Source organism: Monodon monoceros, unplaced genomic scaffold (genome assembly GCF_005190385.1).
Source record: "Monodon monoceros isolate NGI ecotype Baffin Bay Population unplaced genomic scaffold, NGI_Narwhal_1 Super_Scaffold_19, whole genome shotgun sequence".
Lineage (NCBI taxonomy): Eukaryota > Metazoa > Chordata > Mammalia > Artiodactyla > Monodontidae > Monodon > Monodon monoceros.
In genome coordinates, this window is record NW_021703775.1 from 24,693,811 (window position 1) to 24,713,174 (window position 19,364).

Genomic DNA, 19,364 nt, shown 5'->3' on the forward strand with positions numbered 1-19,364 from the left:
AGGGTGACATGATTTGACATATGAAATGTATATATGGGATATTCTCCTCCCTTTCACCCTCAGCCTCCTCTCATCCTTAACATTCTTCAGGCTTAACATTCAAATCCACAGATATGATTTTCTACACTCTTCCCTGGTTCCCCTCATTGTATAGATTAATGCCTCCCTCTTCTCTTATCAGGCCTAATACCTTTGCTCATCATAATACTGCCCATTTTGTGTAGGTAATTGTCTCTTTCTCTGTCACTATACTGTAAATGTTTTCTAGGCTATATCCACAGCACAGTAGTACCTGGTTCAAATTATCATCTTGCCCCACTAATGGAGGATTAATAGATAAATCCTGATTTTTTAGCATTTATTTTAAATTTATTTATATTTAGCTTTTATTATTTACTTAGGATTTATTCTTTTTCTCCCCACCCCACCCCCAAGCATTGAGTAAAATTCCTTTAGAAAAAGTCAGGCTGTCTCCACCAGACAGGGAGAAAGAGGGAAAGATAGCCTTAAGACAGCTTGGGAGGAAAAATTAAAGGTGGACACACACATACATACTCACACTCTCTGTCAGCTCTGCGAGGTGGTGGAAGCAGAAGTGAGAGATCCAGAGTGGAAGAGAAGGTGTTCCCTTCCACAGGAAGGCTCTCCTTTGCTGCCTCTCTAAATGGGGTGGGGTGGGGTGAGATGGGGCAGGGTGAGCACTGTTCTCTTCAAGGTATCACTGGAGTTTTCTTTTCAGGGTTTAAGGGTGCTTGGAGGACCAGGCAGTGCAACATGCGATTCATATAAACGCTGAAATTCCAGGATTCAACAAAAGCAGAGTGAACTAGCAGATTCCCCGAAAGTATCGGATTTTAGCCCGGCTTAAATCCAAGACAGGAATAAAGACACAGACCTACTAGAGAATGGACTTGAGAATATGGGAAGGGGGGAGGGTAAGCTGTGACAAAGCGAGAGAGTGGCATGGACATATATACACTACCAAAGGTAAAATAGATAGCTAGTGGGAAGCAGCAGCATAGCACAGGGAGATCAGCTCGGTGCTTTGTGACCGCCTGGAGGGGTGGGATAGGGAGGGTGGCAGGAGGGGAGACGCAGGAGGGAAGAGGTGTGGGAACATGTGTATATGTATAACTGATTCACTTTGTTGTAAAGCAGAAACTAACACACCATTGTGGAGCAATTATACTCCAATAAAGATGTTAAAACAAACAAACAAACAAAAAAAACCTTTCTGAACATTAAAGCGCTTCCCGGGAGATACTTTGCTCCCTCGCAGGAGAAGCGCTCAACCAGGCAGAACGAGTGCATAAACTCGGCTCCCAGTAGAGTGCCGGCTTACTCAAACCCGAGCTTCCGCGCCCATCTCAGCCCACATCCCACAGTTCCGAGTCCCCGCAGTGAAAGGTGTGGGATCGGGCAGAGGGGTAGATGGCCCCCAGAAAGGCTCGGAAGATTCGAGTGCCCACGGAACCTCATCTCCCAGGGCGTCTGGCTGGAACGCCCTCAGAATCTCAGTCCACCTCGGTTTCTGCGAAGCGCTTGGCACCTACTGGCGAGCCCCTCCCAGCTTCTCCCAGCGCCCTGTACCAGCTTGGCCATTTGAAATGGTCTTGGACTAGGGGACGAGGCCTCGAAGCCCGCCAGGGGCGGGTCTGGGGTGGGGAGATAAGACGAGCAGACATGCCCTCCAGTATTTATGCAAACCTGGCAGCCGGGTGGGGAGAGGAGGAAGAGCCCCCGACGCCACCCCGGGACCGGCTCTGGCCCACAGGCCGGAGAGGCGCGGAGACAGAGGCTGCTGGTCTCGGGACGGCCAACGCGAGGCCGCAGTGGTTGCTGGCAGAGAGCCCAGAGATGCGTGCCTGGGAGACATACCCCTTCGCAGGGAGCTCAGCCCAGTCCCCACCGCCTGCGCGGGGGCCTCATCTGGAGAGCGCTACTGGAGCTTTTCGCGGGACTAGGGTGGCTGGGGAAGGTGTCCCCAAAGCTTAGAACCTATCACTGCTTCCCAGGGGGATCGGCCTGCTAGGGAAAGGAACTAGGTATTTTGGGAGCGTTTCGGGCTGGAGCGAGGCCCGGAGCGAGCGCTGGCACGTCGCCCCCACACTTGGCCAACTCCGACCTCCAGAAGCAGGGGCCTCTGCAGAGCTATGGCAGCATTCCTGACCTCCCTGGATGTTGAGCGTCCATCGCTACAGCTCTTTCGCGAATCCTTCCTTTCTCCTTGGTTCATCTGGGGTTCCAGCTGCGGACCCCATCTGGCGCAGTTACTCCGAGGGGACCTAGCTAGCGCCCCCTCGAGGAGTGCGTGGGGAACCCGGCTTGCAGACTCTCACAGCAGGTAGCAGCAAAAGGCTTGGTGGCTGGGATGGTGCAGTGAGACGGTTGTTAACAGATGATGCAGCTGCAGCTCTGCGCAAGGGGACTGGCGACGTAGCCAGGTACTGCCCCTTCCCAGTGACGTCTTTACAGTGGGTTATAAAGACCTCACGCGCAGCCTGCCAAGGTTCTGCTAACTCCCGAGCCGAGCAGGACCCGAGCCAAGAGGCGCCTGCAAAGCTGCAGACGGTGGCGGCGGCGGCGGCGGCGGCTGTAGTGAAAGCAAAGGAAAAAATCTCCAGCTGGACGCAGGGCCCCAGAATTCCTGCCACAGGCTCTGAACTTTAACAGGTCGTGCTGTGACTAATACCTCCCACCCCCACCTTCGCCCCGAAGTCCTCACGCAGCACAGGGCTTTGCCTTTCCCGCTGCAGATAGGAGGAATAGAAGTTGCAAGCAGCAGCAGGTGCAGTAAGGTGGAGGATCTCTGCTTACTGGAACCGCGACCCGTGGAATTTCTTTCTCTTTTCCAGCTCAACGCAGGAGAGACGCTGTCTCCAGATTACAGAACTCAAGTGCTTTCTGAAGCTCGAAAGTGGAGGAATTCAAAGCCACCAAGGGCATACAGCACATCTAGAAGCTTTTATCTTAGCGTCAAGTCTTCTGCTTACAAGGAAAGAGTTCTGTCTAGAAAGAGCCTGCAGCCCTCCTGTCTTGGTTAAACAGGACTCTGACCCCAGGCGCTGGCTCAGGACCCTGCTGCAAAGGATTTGTGTGTGTGTACAGAGAGGAAGGCTTAATCGCTTAGCAGAAGAATGGATAACGTCCTCCCTGTGGACTCAGACCTCTTCCCAAACATCTCCACCAACACCTCGGAGCCCAACCAGTTTGTGCAGCCAGCCTGGCAAATTGTCCTTTGGGCAGCTGCCTACACAGTCATTGTGGTGACCTCCGTGGTGGGCAACGTGGTGGTGATGTGGATCATCTTGGCTCACAAGAGAATGAGGACAGTTACTAACTATTTCCTGGTAAACCTGGCCTTCGCAGAGGCCTCCATGGCTGCATTCAATACAGTGGTGAACTTCACTTATGCTGTCCACAACGAGTGGTACTATGGCCTGTTCTACTGCAAATTCCACAACTTCTTCCCCATTGCTGCTGTCTTTGCCAGTATCTACTCCATGACAGCTGTGGCCTTCGATAGGTGAGCTTGCCCTTTGTGGAAAAGGGAAAAAAATCCTTAAAGGAAGATAGCATTGCTATGCAGCTCCAGGCTTGGATAGTGCCTGGTTCAAGGTGGAGACTGGCCACCTGAACCCCTGGATTTATACTGACAGTTAGCTAAGTCAGTTGTTGATGGGGGATTTTATCTTATCTCACGATTTTCTTTTCTATTTCTCTTTCTTTTTCTACTCTTTTTCACCCTTCACCAGTCTCCCTTCCTTTATGTATACATCCTACCTTTTTTCTTCATTTCTCTCTTTTATTTTTCCCTTCTCCACTCATCTTCCTGACATTTTCCATTCAACTCCTGCTTTGCTTCTTTCCATATATTCCTTCTCTCTTTTGCCTTTAAAGCCTGAAGGGGATACCCAGGATGTGGCCAAGGGGCCAACCCCTGGCTAGGGCTTTGTGAATCCTTGCAGGCCTGCTATTCAGCTATACAGCCTTTTGATACCTTCCAGTTTTAAGTACACATAGGACAACTTTCTCATCTTCAATTTTTCCTGAATATTCAGGAACTTTCTGCTCCCAACACAACTCTCCAATATTATTTGGATGTGAAAAGCATTTTATTAGAATCATAAAATACTCAGGATTCTAATTCAGCTCTCTCTATGCTGCTAGGGGTTCTCATTCAGAAATGAGAGGCAGCTATGCTGTTCTTAAGGATCCAAGAGTTTTTCTAAACTTCTCTGGCCATGTGAGGTCAATGTTTTTAGCCTCTCTACATCTACAGATAAACATGCTTGGCAAAGGCAATTAAAGGCAATTGAAAGCTCTTTCTTTCCTGCACCCAACAGGCTAAGGTTTCAGAAGCTGATTAAAAGTGAAAGTGTTGGCATTTTCACACATTGGAGCTACAGTTCTGGAATGAAAGTGTCCTCAGGTGGCATGATGGAAAATTGATCATTAGAGCACAGCTCTATTTGTATTGACTTTTTTGTGGGTGTCCTAGGTCTCTAACGTGTATATCTCTGGGTGTACAAGTGTTAAATGTTTACCTAGGATGTGGAGGTATGTTTAAAACTCCTACCACTGTGATTTTAAAATGGGTTCTTTTGATGGCCTTGCTGAGATAAATGAATATGAGAAGCCCAAAGAAGGAGCTAAGAGAAAAACTTCAAAAAAAATCATTCCCAAATTACTGAATTCTTTTGTATAGAGATTTGCAATTGATTTGAGGTCTTTTGCAGGTTCTGTAGTCAATGATCACTTTTAAAATCGGAGAAAACTATGTTTTCTTTGCAGTGATGTCCAAATGCTAATTTTTAAGTTCCCTTTATGCAACTCTTAAGTGCTTAATATGTTGTGTGTAAAATAAGTTGTGGTGAATCAATTTATATTTTAAATGTAGAAGGGAAACCAATTACTCAAAGTGGTAGTGAAATGAATTCTTCTGTAAATTTATCTCTTATGCTATTCTGGTTTTTAGATATTTGGTTTGCTGAAAGTGAGGTACCTGTAACCTTTCTGCACTGACTTGCTCTTTTAACTTCACATCAGTCCTCTTAAACTTAGAAAACTCACAGCATGATGTATAGCTGATTATATGTGCAGTGAAACCTGGTGCATTTTCGGCCTTACACACGCTGTCTTGATTATCCCTAAATTAGAGGGGAAGTTGGTATTTTTACTGCATCAGGTACTTGTGTGAGCTCAAGGGAGACCTGACAGTCAGCAGGAGCCCAAGCATTCAGTAGCTGATGGAACACCAGAGGACAACTCTCTTGCTTTGGCTTACACAGAAATGACATGTTCCACAGCCCTTCTCTTTCCCTTTGAACTTAGAAGGTTAGGGGCAAGATTCAGGGTCAAACTCTTCAGTGGGTTGGGCAAGGAGCCAGATTTTGGCTGCCTTGACTCTGGCATCACAGGCTCCACTGTTTCTTTCCAGGCAAACCATAGACCCTGACCCTTCATGACACCTGCTCAGTGAGGTCAGAGGATCTCTGGTGTCAGAGCTGAGAGCAATGACAACAAGAAATGTCATCTGTGCCTGATGTGCAGATTATCAATGGCATGCTCAGGGTTAGAGTTCAAGGTAGAGTTAGGGATGATGCCTCAAGGCTGTGTCTCCAAGTCCTCCAAGTGCTCCTTCTGTTTTTCCTTGCTCAGCCCCATGAGCTGAGTAAATTTATCTCCTCAGGCCCTTTGATGAATCTAGCTCCACCACAGGCATGGTCATCCATTCTCTCCCAAGAATGCTTTAGAAAGGAAGAGACCTCAAGCTCTTTCCATATGAATGATTGCTTTTTTCTCTACCATGACAATGCAGACTTTGAGAAAATGTTAAATTATCTTTTTGTATGCTCCTTGAATTTTTAACAGATAATCTTTGAATCATATTAAAAATGAAAGCAAGGTGGTTTTCCAGATTATAAAATTAAACCTTTTTCATGAAGGACATAGAAACAAAAATACAAATCAACCACTAATTCACAATGTAAAAGTAACACCTGTTAACAGTTGAATTTCTTTTATGACTATTACACTACATAATTGAAGTCAGATTCTAGATAATTTTGTAGCTTACATTTCTCCATTGATATTAATGGAAAACATTAATAATATTTTCCCATGTTATTAAAGTGTCTTCAGTCACATAATCATAGTGGCTTCCTATTATTCCATTTTATGAATGTGCCATTATTACTTTAACCATCTCCCTACTGCTGGGAGCCTAGGTGATGTCTAGATTTTTTTGCCATTATGATTAAGGCACTAATAAACATTTCTGTATGATAATTTTATTTTGCTTTCTTGATTATTTCTTTAAGGTAGATTTCCCAGAAGTAGAATTACTGGGTAAAATGAAATAAAATTTTTTAAAAATGCCGTTGGTATTTTAATAGAAATTGCATTTAATCTGTAGATTTCCTTGGATAGTATGATCATTATAACAATATTAATTTTTCTAATTTGTGATCATGGTATATCTTTCCATCTGTTTGTGTCATCTTAAAGTTACTTCATCAGAGTTTTCTAGTTTTTGGAGTACAAAACTGTCTTAGTTAGCTTTATTCTTAGGGATTTTATTCTTTTTGATGTGATTTTAAATAGGATTGTTTTCTCAATTTCTCTTTGTGATAGTTCATTGCTATAACATAGAAACAGAACAGATTATTGTATATTAATTTGGAGGCTGCACCTTGACTGAATTAATTTATTAATTTGAATATTTATTGGTGGTGTCTTTAGGATTCTCTATGGATAATATCATGTCATCAGCAAACAGTGACAACTTTACTTGTTCCTTTCCATTTTTGATTCCTTTTATTTATTTTTCTTGTTTAATTGCTGTGACTAGGACTTCTAATACTGTGTTGAATAAAAGGGACAAAAGTGGACATCCTTGCCTTGTTCCTGATCTTAGAGGAAACGCTTTCAGCATTTCACCATTAAGTATGATGTTAGTGGTGGGCTTTTCATATATGGCCTTTATATGTTGAGGTACATTCCCTCTATATCCACTTGTTGAGAGTTTTTATCATAAATGGATGTTAAATTTTGCCAAAATTTTTTCTACATCTAATGAATGAACTTATAATTTTTATTCTTCATTTGTTAACTTGGGTGTCACATTGACTGATTTGCTGATATTGAACCACCCTTTCATCCCTGTGATAGATTCCATTAGCTCATAATGAATGGTACTATTAATGTATTGTCTAATTCGGTTTGCTAGCATTTTGTTCAGGATTTTTGCATGAATCTTCATCAGTGATATTGACCTGTACTTTACTTTTTTGTGGTATCTTTGATGTTGGTATCAGGGTGATGCTGGCTTCATATAATGAATTTGGAAGTGTTCCTTCCTCTTGAGTATTTTGGAATAATTTGAGAAGGTTAGATGTTAACTCTTCTTTAAATGTTTTGTAAAGTTCACCTGTGAAGCTGCCTGATTCTTCACTTTTGTTAGTTGGGAGTTTTTAAATTACTGATTCAGCTTCTTTACTGTTAATTTGTCTATTCATATTTTTTTATTTCTTCCTGATTCAGTCTTGGGAGATCGTGCATTTCTAAGAATTTTCCATTTCTTCTAAGTTGTCCATTTTATTGGTGTATATTTTTCATAGTAATCTCTTATTATCCTTTGTATTTCTGAAGTATTGATCTGTAACTTCTCCTTTTTCATTTCTGATTTTGTTTATTTAGGTCCTCTCTCTTTTTCTCTTGATGAGCCTGGCTAAAGATTTATCAATTTTGTTTATCTTTTCAAAGAACCAGCTCTTAGTTTCATTGATCTTTCCTATTGTTTTTTCAGTCTCTATTTCATTTATTTCTGTTCTGATATTTTTTATTTTTTTCCTTCCACTACTTTGGATTTTGTTTCTTTTTCTAGTTCCTTTAGGTTTAAGGTTAAATTATTTGTTCGAGATTTTTCTTGTTTCCTGATGTACACTTGTATAAACTTCCCTCTTGTAAATGTTTTTGCTGCACACCATAGATTTTGGATCCACTTTCAATTTCTCTCCAGGTATTTTTTATTTCCTCTTTGATTTCTTCAGTGACCCATTGGTTGTTTTCTAGCATATTGTTTAGACTCCATGTGTTTGTGTTTTTGCAGTTTTTGCAGTTTTTTTCTTGTAGTTGATTTCTAGTCTGATTGTGGTCAGAGTAGATGCTTAGGAACTTCCCTGGTGGTCCAGTGATTAAGAATTCACCTTCCAATGCAGGGACACAGGTTTAATCCCTGGTTGGGGAACTTATATCCCACATGCTGCAGCGCAACTAAGCCCCCATGCCACAAGTACTGAGCCCGCATACTCTGGAGCCCGTGAGCCACAGCTAGAGAGAAACCCACATGCTGCAAATAGAGAAGCCCGTGTGCTGCAACAAAGAGACCACACACCACAACTAAAGATCCCATATGTCACAACAAAGATCCTGCATGCTGCAACTAAGACCTGATGCAGCCAAATAAATAAATACATAAATAAAATATTAAAAAAGAATAGACTCTTGATATGTTTTCAATTTTTCTAAATTTATTGATTGTTTTGTGGATCAGTATGTGATCTATTTTTAGAGAATGTTCCATGTGCCCTTGAAAAGAATGTGTGTTCTGCTACTTTTGGATGGAATGTTCTATATATGTCTATTAAGTTCATCTAATCTAATGTGTTGTTTCTCTAATGCATTGTTTCCAGTGTTTTCCTGTTGATTTGTGTCTCAAAGATCATCCATTAATGTAAGTGGGGTGTTAAGGTCCCCTTCTATTATTGTATAAGTATCAGTCCTTTATTCAGTGCTTTGCTCTTCTCCACTTCACTTAGTCCTTCACTTGGAGTTTTATCTTGTTCCCTCATTTGTAATATATTTCTTTGTTGTCTCATTTTGCCCAAGACTCTGTGTTTATTTGTATATATTAGTTAGGTCAGTTATTTTTTCCAGTGTTGGAGAAAAGAACTTATGTAGCAGATTCCATTGGGTACCAGTAGCACATTCCCCTTTGGACATTAGAGATATATTATCTTGGTGTGCCTTCTGTGTGGGCTGAATGGGCCCATCTGTTGTGGTGGGACCAACTACTGTGAGTGTGCTGGTTGGCAGGGCTATTTCCCAGCCCAGCTGGCTGCCAGTCCTGCCTTGTGTGTATGCTCCCAGTCACTGGTGGGCACATCCTGGTCCTGGGATGGCTGACTGCATGTGCTAGGGGGTCCCAGCCCTGATACTGGCCCACTAGTGGACAGGGCTAGGGCCTTGGGTGTCCTGGAGCTACTGCAGTACTGCTGGTGAGTAGTGCTAAATTCCAGCATGGCTGTGTGTGCCAGGAGGCCATGAGGCTGTTCCTAGTACATGGGTGGGTGGTATAGGGTCCAGCATGGTTGATTATGTGGCCCAGGAAGTCACTGGGCTGATCCTATCGTACTGGTGGGCATTGCTGGTTCCTGGCATAGTTGACTGCATAGCCCAGGGAGTCCCAGAGCTGGTTCTGGACTACTGGTGCATGGGACCTGGCTCCAGTGTTAATAGGCTAGAGGGAAGATGTCAAAATTGTCCTTGCCAGAACCAGTGTCCTTGTGGTAGAGTGAGCTCTCAAAAATAGCTGCCTTTAGAGACTTGCCAGCAAGATGGCAGAGTAGAAGGATGAGAGCTTATCCCTTCTTACAAAAGCATCAAAATCAAAACTAACTGCTGAAAAAACATCTAAAAAAATAAAACGCTGGAACCTACCAAAAAAGATACCTTAAGTCCAAAGACAAAAAAGAAGCCACAATGAGATAGTAGGAGGGGTGCAATTGCAATAAAAGCAAATCCCATACCCGCCAAGTGGGTGGCCAACAAACCAGAAAACAATTATACCACAGAAGTTCTCCCACAGAAGTGAAAGTCCTGAGCCCCACATCAGGCTTCCCAGCCTGGGGGTCTGGCAATGGGAGGAGGAGTCCCAGAGAATCTGGCTTTGAGAGCCAGTGGGGTTTGATTGCAGGAATTCCACAGGACTGGAAGAAACAGAAGCTCTATTCTTGGAGGGGTCACCCAAGGTCTATTGTGCAGGAAGGCCCAGGGAAAAAACCAGTGACATCATAAGAGACTGGGCCAGAGCTACTTGCTAGTATTAGAGGGTCTCCTGCAGAGGCAGGGGGTGGCTGTGGCTCACTGCAGGGAGAAAAACACTGGCAGCAGAAGCACTGGTGAGTATTTATTGATATTAGCCCTTCTGGAGGCCACCATTTTCCCCCAAGACCTAGCCCCACCCAACAGACTTTAGGCTCTGGTGCTGGGATGCAACAGGCCAAACAACCAACAGGGCAGGAAAACAGCCCAGCCCATCAGCAGACAGTCTGCTTAAAGTCTTCCTGAGCACATCCCTGACACCAGAGGGACAAGACCCAGCTCCACCCACCAGCAGACAGGAAAAGACCTAAAATAACAAACCCAAAACAATTCAGGAAATGGTAATAGAAATATACATATCGATAATTACCTTAAATGTAAATGGATTAGATGTTCCCACCGAAAGACATAGACTGGCTGAATGGATACAAAAACAAGACCCATATAAATGCTGTCCACAAGAGACCCACTTCAGACCTAGGGACACATAAACACTGAAAGTGACGTCATGGAAAAAGTTATTCCATTCAAATGGAAAACAAAGAAAGCTGGAGTAACAATTTTCATATCAGACAAAATAGACTTTAAAATAAAGACTATTAGAAGAAACAAAGAAGGACACTACAAAATGATCAAGGGATCAATCCAAGAAGAAGATATAACAATTATAAATATTTACGCACCCACCATAGGTGAACTTCAATACCTAAGGAAAATACTAACAGCTATAAAAGGGGAAATCAACCGTAAAACAATCATAGTGGGGGCTTCTAACACCCCACTTTCACCAATGGACAGATCATCAAAAATGAAAATAAATAGGGAAACAGAAGCTTTAAATGATACTTTAAACAAGATGGACTAACTGACATTTATAGGACATTCCATCCAAAAACAACAGAATACACTTTCTTCTCAAGGGCTCATGGAATATTCTCCATGATAGATCATACATTGGGTCATAAATCAAGCTTTGGTTAATTTAAGAAAATTGAAATTGTATCAAGTATCTTTTCCAACCACAGTGCTATGAGACTAGAAATCAATTACAGGAAAAAAATCTATAAAAATACAAACACATGGATGGTAAACAATACACTATTTAATAACCAAGATATCATTGAAGAAATCAAAGAGTAAATCAAAAATTACCTAGAAACAAATGACAATGAAAACACCAAAACCTATTGAATGCAGCAAAAGCTGCTCTAAGATGGAAGTTTATAGCAATACAATCCTACCTTAAGAAATAAGAAACATCTCAATTAAACAACATAAACTTACAACTAAAGCAATTAGAGAAATAAGAACAAAAAAACCAAAGTTAGCAGAAAGAAAGAAATCATAAAGATCAGATCAGACATAAATGAAAAAGAAATGAAGGAAACAATAGCAGAGATCAGTAAAACTGAAAGCTGGTTCATTGAGAAGATAAACAAAATTGATAAACCATTAGCCAGACTCATCAAGAAAAAAAGGGAGAAGACTCAAATCAATAGAGTTAGAAGAAGTAACAACTGACAGTGCAGAAATACAAAGGATCATGAGGGATTACTACAAGCACCCATATGCCAATAAAATGGAAAACATGGAAGAAATGGACAAGTTCTTAGAAAAGCACAACCTTCCAAGACTGAACCAGGAAGAAATAGAAAATATAACCAGACAAATCACAAGCACTGAAATTGAGACTGTGATTAAAAATCTTCCAACAAACAACAGCCCAGGACCAGAAGGCTTCACGGGAGAATTCTCTCAAATATTTAGAGAAGAGCTAACACCTATCCTTCTAAAAATCTTCTAAAATATAGCAGCAGGAGGAACACTCCCAAACTCATTCTCTGAGGTCACCATCACCATGATAACAAAAACAGACAAAGATGTCACAAAGAAAGAAAACTACAGGTCAATATCACTGATGAACATAGATGAAAAATCCTGAACAAAATGCTAGCAAACAGAATCCAACAGCACATTAAAATGATCATACAGCATGATCAAGTGAGATTTATCCCAGGAATGTAAGGATTCTTGAATACACGCAGATGAATCAATGTGATAAACAATATTAGCAGATTGAAGGAGAAAACCATATGATCATCTCAATAGATAAAGAAAAATCTTTCGACAAAGTTCAATACGCCTTTATGATAAAAAATCCTCCAGAAAGTAGGCATAGAGGGAACTTACCTCAACACAATAAAGGCCATATATGATAAACACACAGCTAACATCATTCTCAATGGTGGAAAACTGAAACCATTTCCTCTAAGATGAGGAAAAAGACAAGGTTGTCCACTCTCACCACTATTATTCAACATAGTATTGGAAGTTTTAGCCACAGCAGTCAGAGAAGAAAAAGAAATAAAAGGAATCCAAATAGGAAAAAATGAAGTAAAGCTATCATTCTTTGCAGATGACATGATACTATATATAGACAATCCTAAAGATGCTACCAGAAAACTACTAGAGCTAATCAATGAATTTGGTAAAGTAGCAGGATACAAATTAATGCACAGAAATCTCCTGCATTCCTACACACTAATGAGTGAAAAATCTGAAAGAGAAATTAAGGAAACAGTCTCATTTACCATTGCAACAAAAGGAATAAAATACCTAGGAATAAACCTACCTAAGGAGACAAAAGATCTGTATGCAGTAAACTATAAGACACTGATGAAAGAAATTAAAGATGATACAAATAGATGGAGAAATATACCATGTTATTGGATTGGAAGAGTCAATGTTGTGAAAATGACTATACTACCCATAGCAATCTACAGATTCAGTGCAATCCCTATCAAACTACCAATGGCATTTTTCACAGAACTAGAACAAAAAATTTCACAATTTGTATGCAAATGCAAAAGACCCCAAATAGCAAAAGACAACTTGAGGAAAAAGCGGAGCTGGGGCAAACAGGCTCCCAGGCTTCAGATTATACTACAAAGCTACAGTAATCAGGAGAGTATGGTACTGGCACAAAACCAGAAATATAGATCAATGGAGCAGGATAGTAAGCACAGAGATAAACCCATGTATATATGTTCACCTTATTTTTAATAAAGAAAACAAGAGTATACAATGGAGAAAAGACTGTCTCTTCAGTAAGTGGTGCTGGGAAAACTGGACAGCTACCTGTAAAAGAATGAAATTAGAACACTCCTTAACACTATACACAAAAATAAACTCAAAATGGATTAAAGACCTAAATGTAAGGCCAGACACTATAAAACTCTTAGAGGAAAACATAGGCAGAACACTCTATGACATGAATCACAGCAAGATGCTTTTGGACCCACTTCCTAGAGAAATGGAAATAAATCAAAAATAAACAAATGGGACCTTATGAAACTTAAAAGCTTTTACACAGCAAAGGAAACCATAAACAAGGCAAAAAGACAACCCTCATAATTGGAGAAAATATTTGCAAATGAAGCAACAGAAAAAGGATTAATCTCCAAATTTACAAGCAGCTCATACAGCTCAATATCAAAAAAAAAAAAAAAAACTACCCTGTCCAAAAATGTGCAGAAGACCTAAATAGACATTTCTCCAAAGAAGATATACAGATTGCCAACAAACATGAAAGGATGCTCAACATCACTAATCATTAGAGAAATGCAAATCAAACTTCAATGAGGTATCACCTCACACCAGTCAGAATGGCCATCAGCAAAAAATCTACAAACAATAAATGCTAGAGAGGGTGTGGAGTAAATGGAACCCTCTTACACTGTTGGTGGGAATGGAAATTGATACAGCCAGTATGGAGAACAGTATGGACGTTCCCTAAGAAACTAAAATTATAACTACCGTATGACCCAGCAATCTCACTACTGGGCATATACCCTGAGAAAACCATAATTCCAAGTGAGTCGTGTAACACAATGTCCATTGCAGCTCTATTTACATTAGCTTGGACACGGAAGCAACCTAAGTGTCCATCAAAAGATGAATGGAATAAGAAGATATGGCACATATATACAATGGAATACTACTCAGCAATAAAATAAAATGAAACTGAGTTATTTGTAGTGAGGTGGAAGGACCTAGAGACTGTCATACAGAGTGAAGTAAGTCATAAAGAGTAAAATAAATACCGTATAGTAACACATATATATGGAATCTAAAAAAAGAGAAGAAAATGGTTCTGAAGAACCTAGGGGCAGGACAGGAATAAAGACACAGATGTAGAGAATGGATTTGAGGACATGGGGAGGGGGAAAGGTAACCTGGGACGAAGTGAGAGAGTGGCATTGACTTCTCTATACTACCAAATGTAAAATAGATAGCTAGTGGGATGCAGCTGCAAAGCACAGGGAGTTCAGCTTGGTGCTTTGTGACCACCTAGAGGGGTGGGATAAGGAGGGTGTGAGGAAGACACAAGGTGGAGGAGATATGGGGATATATGTATATATATATATAGCTGATTCACTTTGTTATAAAGCAGAATGTAACCACCTTTTTAAAGCAATTATACTCCAATAACATTGTTAAAAAAATTAAAAGATCAAAAGCTGGTTTTTGCAAAGATAAATAGAATTGATAAACCTTTATCCAAACTCATCAAGAAATAAAGGGAGAGAGCTCAAATCAATAAAATTAGAAATGAATAAGGAGAAGTTGCAACGGACACCACAGAAATACAAAGGATCATAAGAGACTATTACAAGCAACTATGTGCCAATAAAATGCACAGCCTGGAAGAAATGGACAAATTCTTAGAAAGGTACAATCTCCCAAGTCTGAACCCAGAAGCAATAGAAAATATGAACAGACAAATCACAAGTACTGAAATTGAAACCGTGATTTAAAAACTCCCAAAACAAAATTCCAGGACCCAATGGCTTCACAGGAGAATTCTATCAAGAATTAGACAAGTTTAGAGACAAGTTAACACTTATCACTCTCAAGCTCCTCCAAAAACTTGCAGAGGAAGGAATAATTGCAAACTCATTCTATGAGGCCACCATCACACTGATACCAAAACCAGACAAAGATACCACAGAAAAAGAAAATTATAGGCCAATATCACTGATTAACATGGATGTAAAAAATCCTCAAGAAAATACTAGCAATCCAAATCCAACAATACATTATGATGTACTCCATGATCAAGTGAGATTTATCCCAGGGATGCAAGGATTTTTCAATATCCACAAATCAATCAGTGTGATACACCACATAACAAATTGAGGAATAAAACCCATATGATCATCTAAATAGATACAGAAAACCTTTTGACAAATTCAACACCCATTTATGATAAAAAAAAAAAAACACTCCAGAAAGTAGGCATAGAGGGAACTTACCTCAACATAATAAAGGCCATATATGACAAACCTACCACTAACATCATGCTCACTGGTGAAAAGCTGAAAGCATTTCCTCTAAGATCGGGAACAAGACAAGAATGTCCAATCTCACCACTTTTATTCAACATAGTTTTGGAAGTCCTTGCCATGGCATTAAAGCAGAAAAAGAATAAGATAAATGCAAACTGGAAAGGAAGAAGTAAAACTCTCACAGTTTGCAGATGACATGATACTATACGTAGATAATCCTAAAGATGCCACCAGTAAAATACTAGAGCTCATCAATGAGTTTGGTAACGTTTCAGGATACAAAATTAATACACAGAAATCTCTTGCACTTCTCTACAGTAACAACAACAAAAGATCAGAAAGAGAAATTAAAGAAACAATCCCATTTACCATCACATCAAAAAGAATAAAATACCTAGGAATATAACTACCTAAGGATACAAAGGACCTGTACTCCAAAAACTGTAAGATGCTGATGAAAGTAATTGAAGGTGGCACAAACAAATGGAAAGAGATACCATGTTCTGGATTGAAAGAATCAATAATGTCAAAAAGACTACTACCAAAGGCAATCTACAGAGTCAATGCCATCCCTATCAAATTACCAATGGCATTTTTCACAGAACTAGAACAAAGTATGTTAAAATTTGTATGGAGGCACAAAAGACACCGAATAGCCAAAGCAATCTTGAGGAAAAAAACGGAGCTAGAGGAATTAGGCTCCTTGACTTTAGACTATACTATGAAACTACAGTCATCAAAACAGTATGGTACTGGCACAAAACCAGAAATACAGATCAATGGGATAGGATAGAAAGCCCAGAAGTAAACCCATGCACCTATGGTCAATTAATCTCTGACAATGGAAGCAAGACTATACAATGGAAGAAAGACAGTCTCTTCAATAAATGATGCTGGGAAAACTGGACATCCACATGTAAAAAAAATGAACTTAGAACATTCTTTAACACCATATACAAAAACAAACTCAAAATGGATTAAAGCCTAAATGTAAGACTGGTTACTATAAAACTCTTAGAGGAAAATTAGGCAGAACATACTTTGACATAAATCACAGCAATATCTTTTTTGATATGTCTCCTAGACAGATCAAAAATAAACAAATGGGACCTAATTAAACTCAAAACCTTTTGCACAGCAAAGAAAACCATGGACAAAACAAAAAGACAACCCATAGAATGGGAGAAAGTATTTGCAAACAATGCAATGACAAGGGATCAGTCTCCAAAATTTACAAACAGCTCATGTAACTCAATATGAAAAAAACAAACAACCCAATCAAAAAATGGGCTGAAGACCTAAACAGACATTTCTCCAAAGAGGACATACAGATGTCCAAGAGGCACATGAAAAGATGTTCAATATCACTAAGTATTAGAGAAATAAAAATCAAAACTACAATGAGATATCACCTCACACTTGTCAGTATGGCCATCATCAAAAAATCTACAAACAGTAAATACTGGAGACGGTGTGGAGAAAAGGGAACCCTCCTACACTGTTGGTGGGAATGTAAATTGGTACAGCCACTGTGGAGAACAGTATGGAGGTTCCTTAAGGAACTAAAAATAGAGCTACCATATGATCCAGTAATCCCACTCTTCGGCATATATCCAGAGAAAAACATGGTTCAAAAAGATACATGCACCCCAATGTTCATTGTAGCACTGTTTACAATAGCCAGGACATGGAAGCAACCTAAATGTCCATCAACAAATGAATACATAAAGAAGATGTAGTATATATGAAATGGAATATTATTCAGTCATTACAAAGAATGAAATAATGTGATTTGCAAAAACATGGATGGAACTGGAGATTATCATAGTAAGTGAAGTCAGACAGGGAAAGACAAATACCATATGATATCGCTTATATGCAGAATCTTTAAAAAATGATACAAATGAACTTATTTACAAAACAGAAACAAAGAAGGAACTTATGGTTACCAGAGGTGAAGGGTGGGTGGGAGGGATAGACTGGGAGTTTGGAGTACACACTACTCTTGTATTTGAAATGGATAACCAACAAGTACCTACTGTATAGCACAGGGAACTCTGCTTAATGCTCTGTAATAATGTAAATGGGAAAAGAATTTTAAAAAAGAATAGACACATGCATATGTATAACTGAATCACTTTGCTATACACCTGAAACTAACAAAACATTGTTAATCAACTATGCTCCAATAGAGTAAAATAAAAATTAAAAAAAAAATACCACAGAGATTGATATCTGGATGTGAATGATCCAGAGCCTATTAAATGTTAACCTACCCATACCAGCTAGCCCAGCTCCTTTGAAAGCTTCCATTATAGAAAGTGGGATTGTTTAAAAGCCTTCATTACAAACAGATTGGTAGATTAAAATACCAGCATCCCTACTGACATCAGGTGGTGTGTGGTTTTAACTTGTTTGCCTTTCCTTTTATTTGTTTGTTTTTAATATGGAATAAACATCTTTGCCCATTTTTTAAAAAATGGCTGCCTTGATTGTCTATGTCTCCAGTGGGAGTCCCATTTCCCTCTTGCCTCTCTGAGGGGCTCTCTAAGATCAGCAAGTGGGTCTGACCTGGTCTCCTTTCAAATTACTGCTTCTGCAGTGGGTCTCAGAGAGTGTGAAATTTTGCATGTACCCTTCAAGCCCAGAGTCTCTTTCCCAAAGGCCTCCAGCTCTCCCATATGCAAACTTGGTTAGCCTTCAAACCCCGATGTTTGGGGACTCACCTTCCAAGTAAAGGACCTCTGGGATTGGGAGCCCTCTGTGGGGCTTGGACCCCTCACTCCTTGGGAAGAACTTCTTCAATTGTGATTATCCTCCTATTTGTTGGTCACCTCGCCAGGATTGTGGGTCTTGACTATACCATGTCTTTGCCCCCTATCCCACCTGTCTCCTTGTGGTTCCTTCTTTATATATTTAGATGTGGAAAATCTTTTTGGTTCAGCTTCATGTCATTCTCACTAATTTTGGTGTGTCCATGGGAGGAGTCGAGCTCAGGGTCTTCCTACTCTGTCATCTTGGCTGTTCCTCAAAACACTCAGGATATTATATTTGGTGTAGACCTTTACTGCATTTTACCCATAGTCCATTTCAGTCTTTAGTCATGTATACTTTTATGGTAACCCTGGCTGGAGACTCTACATCTGAATCATATTTGAACCACACGGGTCCACCTGAATAGGACAACTTGGACAACAGTCAGCCACATCCCCTCCTTCAATTCACTCTAAATTGTCACAGGCTCTCGGTTTCATCTGTCTTTGTACCCATTTCTTATGGTCTTGTTTACTGAAATCTTGTTGTTATTTGGTACTTTTTGAAATGAGTCCACCAACAGTGTTATGAATCTACTTGGGATTGGAGGCAAAAAATTCATGCTATTTAGAGTTGTACATAACAGCAGTGAGAATGTGAGAGGCTCTGCCATTACCACAATGATTTAGTAGATGACTCTGTGTCATCTCTATTGGCTGCTCAAAGACCTCTTTGGTTATAAGTTGTGAGATTTGTCTTAGTTGAGTAGATGAAGTTGCTGGTCAAATGATCTGGCTAAATAAGTTCCCTGAATTTTGATGATTAAGGAAATGTCCTGGAAGAAAACCCCAACTGATGAAATGTTAGTGACCTCAGGTAGAAAGACTATGTGCTCCTTATAATGGAAGGAAGGGTAGTAGGAGAAAGGATGAAGTGACCTCTTGTTCAGAGGAAGAGCCAAAGGGTGATGCCATGTAGAAAGACTGAGTTTTGTTTTGTACAGTTCCCAACATGCTGGTCAATGCAGAATTTATTTGACAAATACTTATTGAGAATTTAAGGGCTTAATGTCAAGATCTAGGAAATTCTGAAGACCTGGGTCCAGTGAGATCACTCCTACAGGATGATCCTGGATGTCTGTACAACAGAAAACAC

The 19,364-nt window shown here is 40.2% G+C and overlaps 1 protein-coding gene across 1 annotated transcript in view; it reads left to right on the forward strand.

Moving 5' to 3' along the window:
- Positions 1–2,924: 2,924 nt before the first annotated feature.
- Positions 2,925–19,364, forward strand: part of TACR1 (tachykinin receptor 1) — a 94,394-nt gene continuing 77,954 nt past the window's right edge. The window contains exon 1 of the mRNA XM_029232225.1: positions 2,925–3,526. Coding sequence (XP_029088058.1) covers positions 3,138–3,526 — 389 coding nt within the window. The 5' untranslated portion in view covers positions 2,925–3,137. The remainder of the gene's footprint in view (positions 3,527–19,364) is intronic.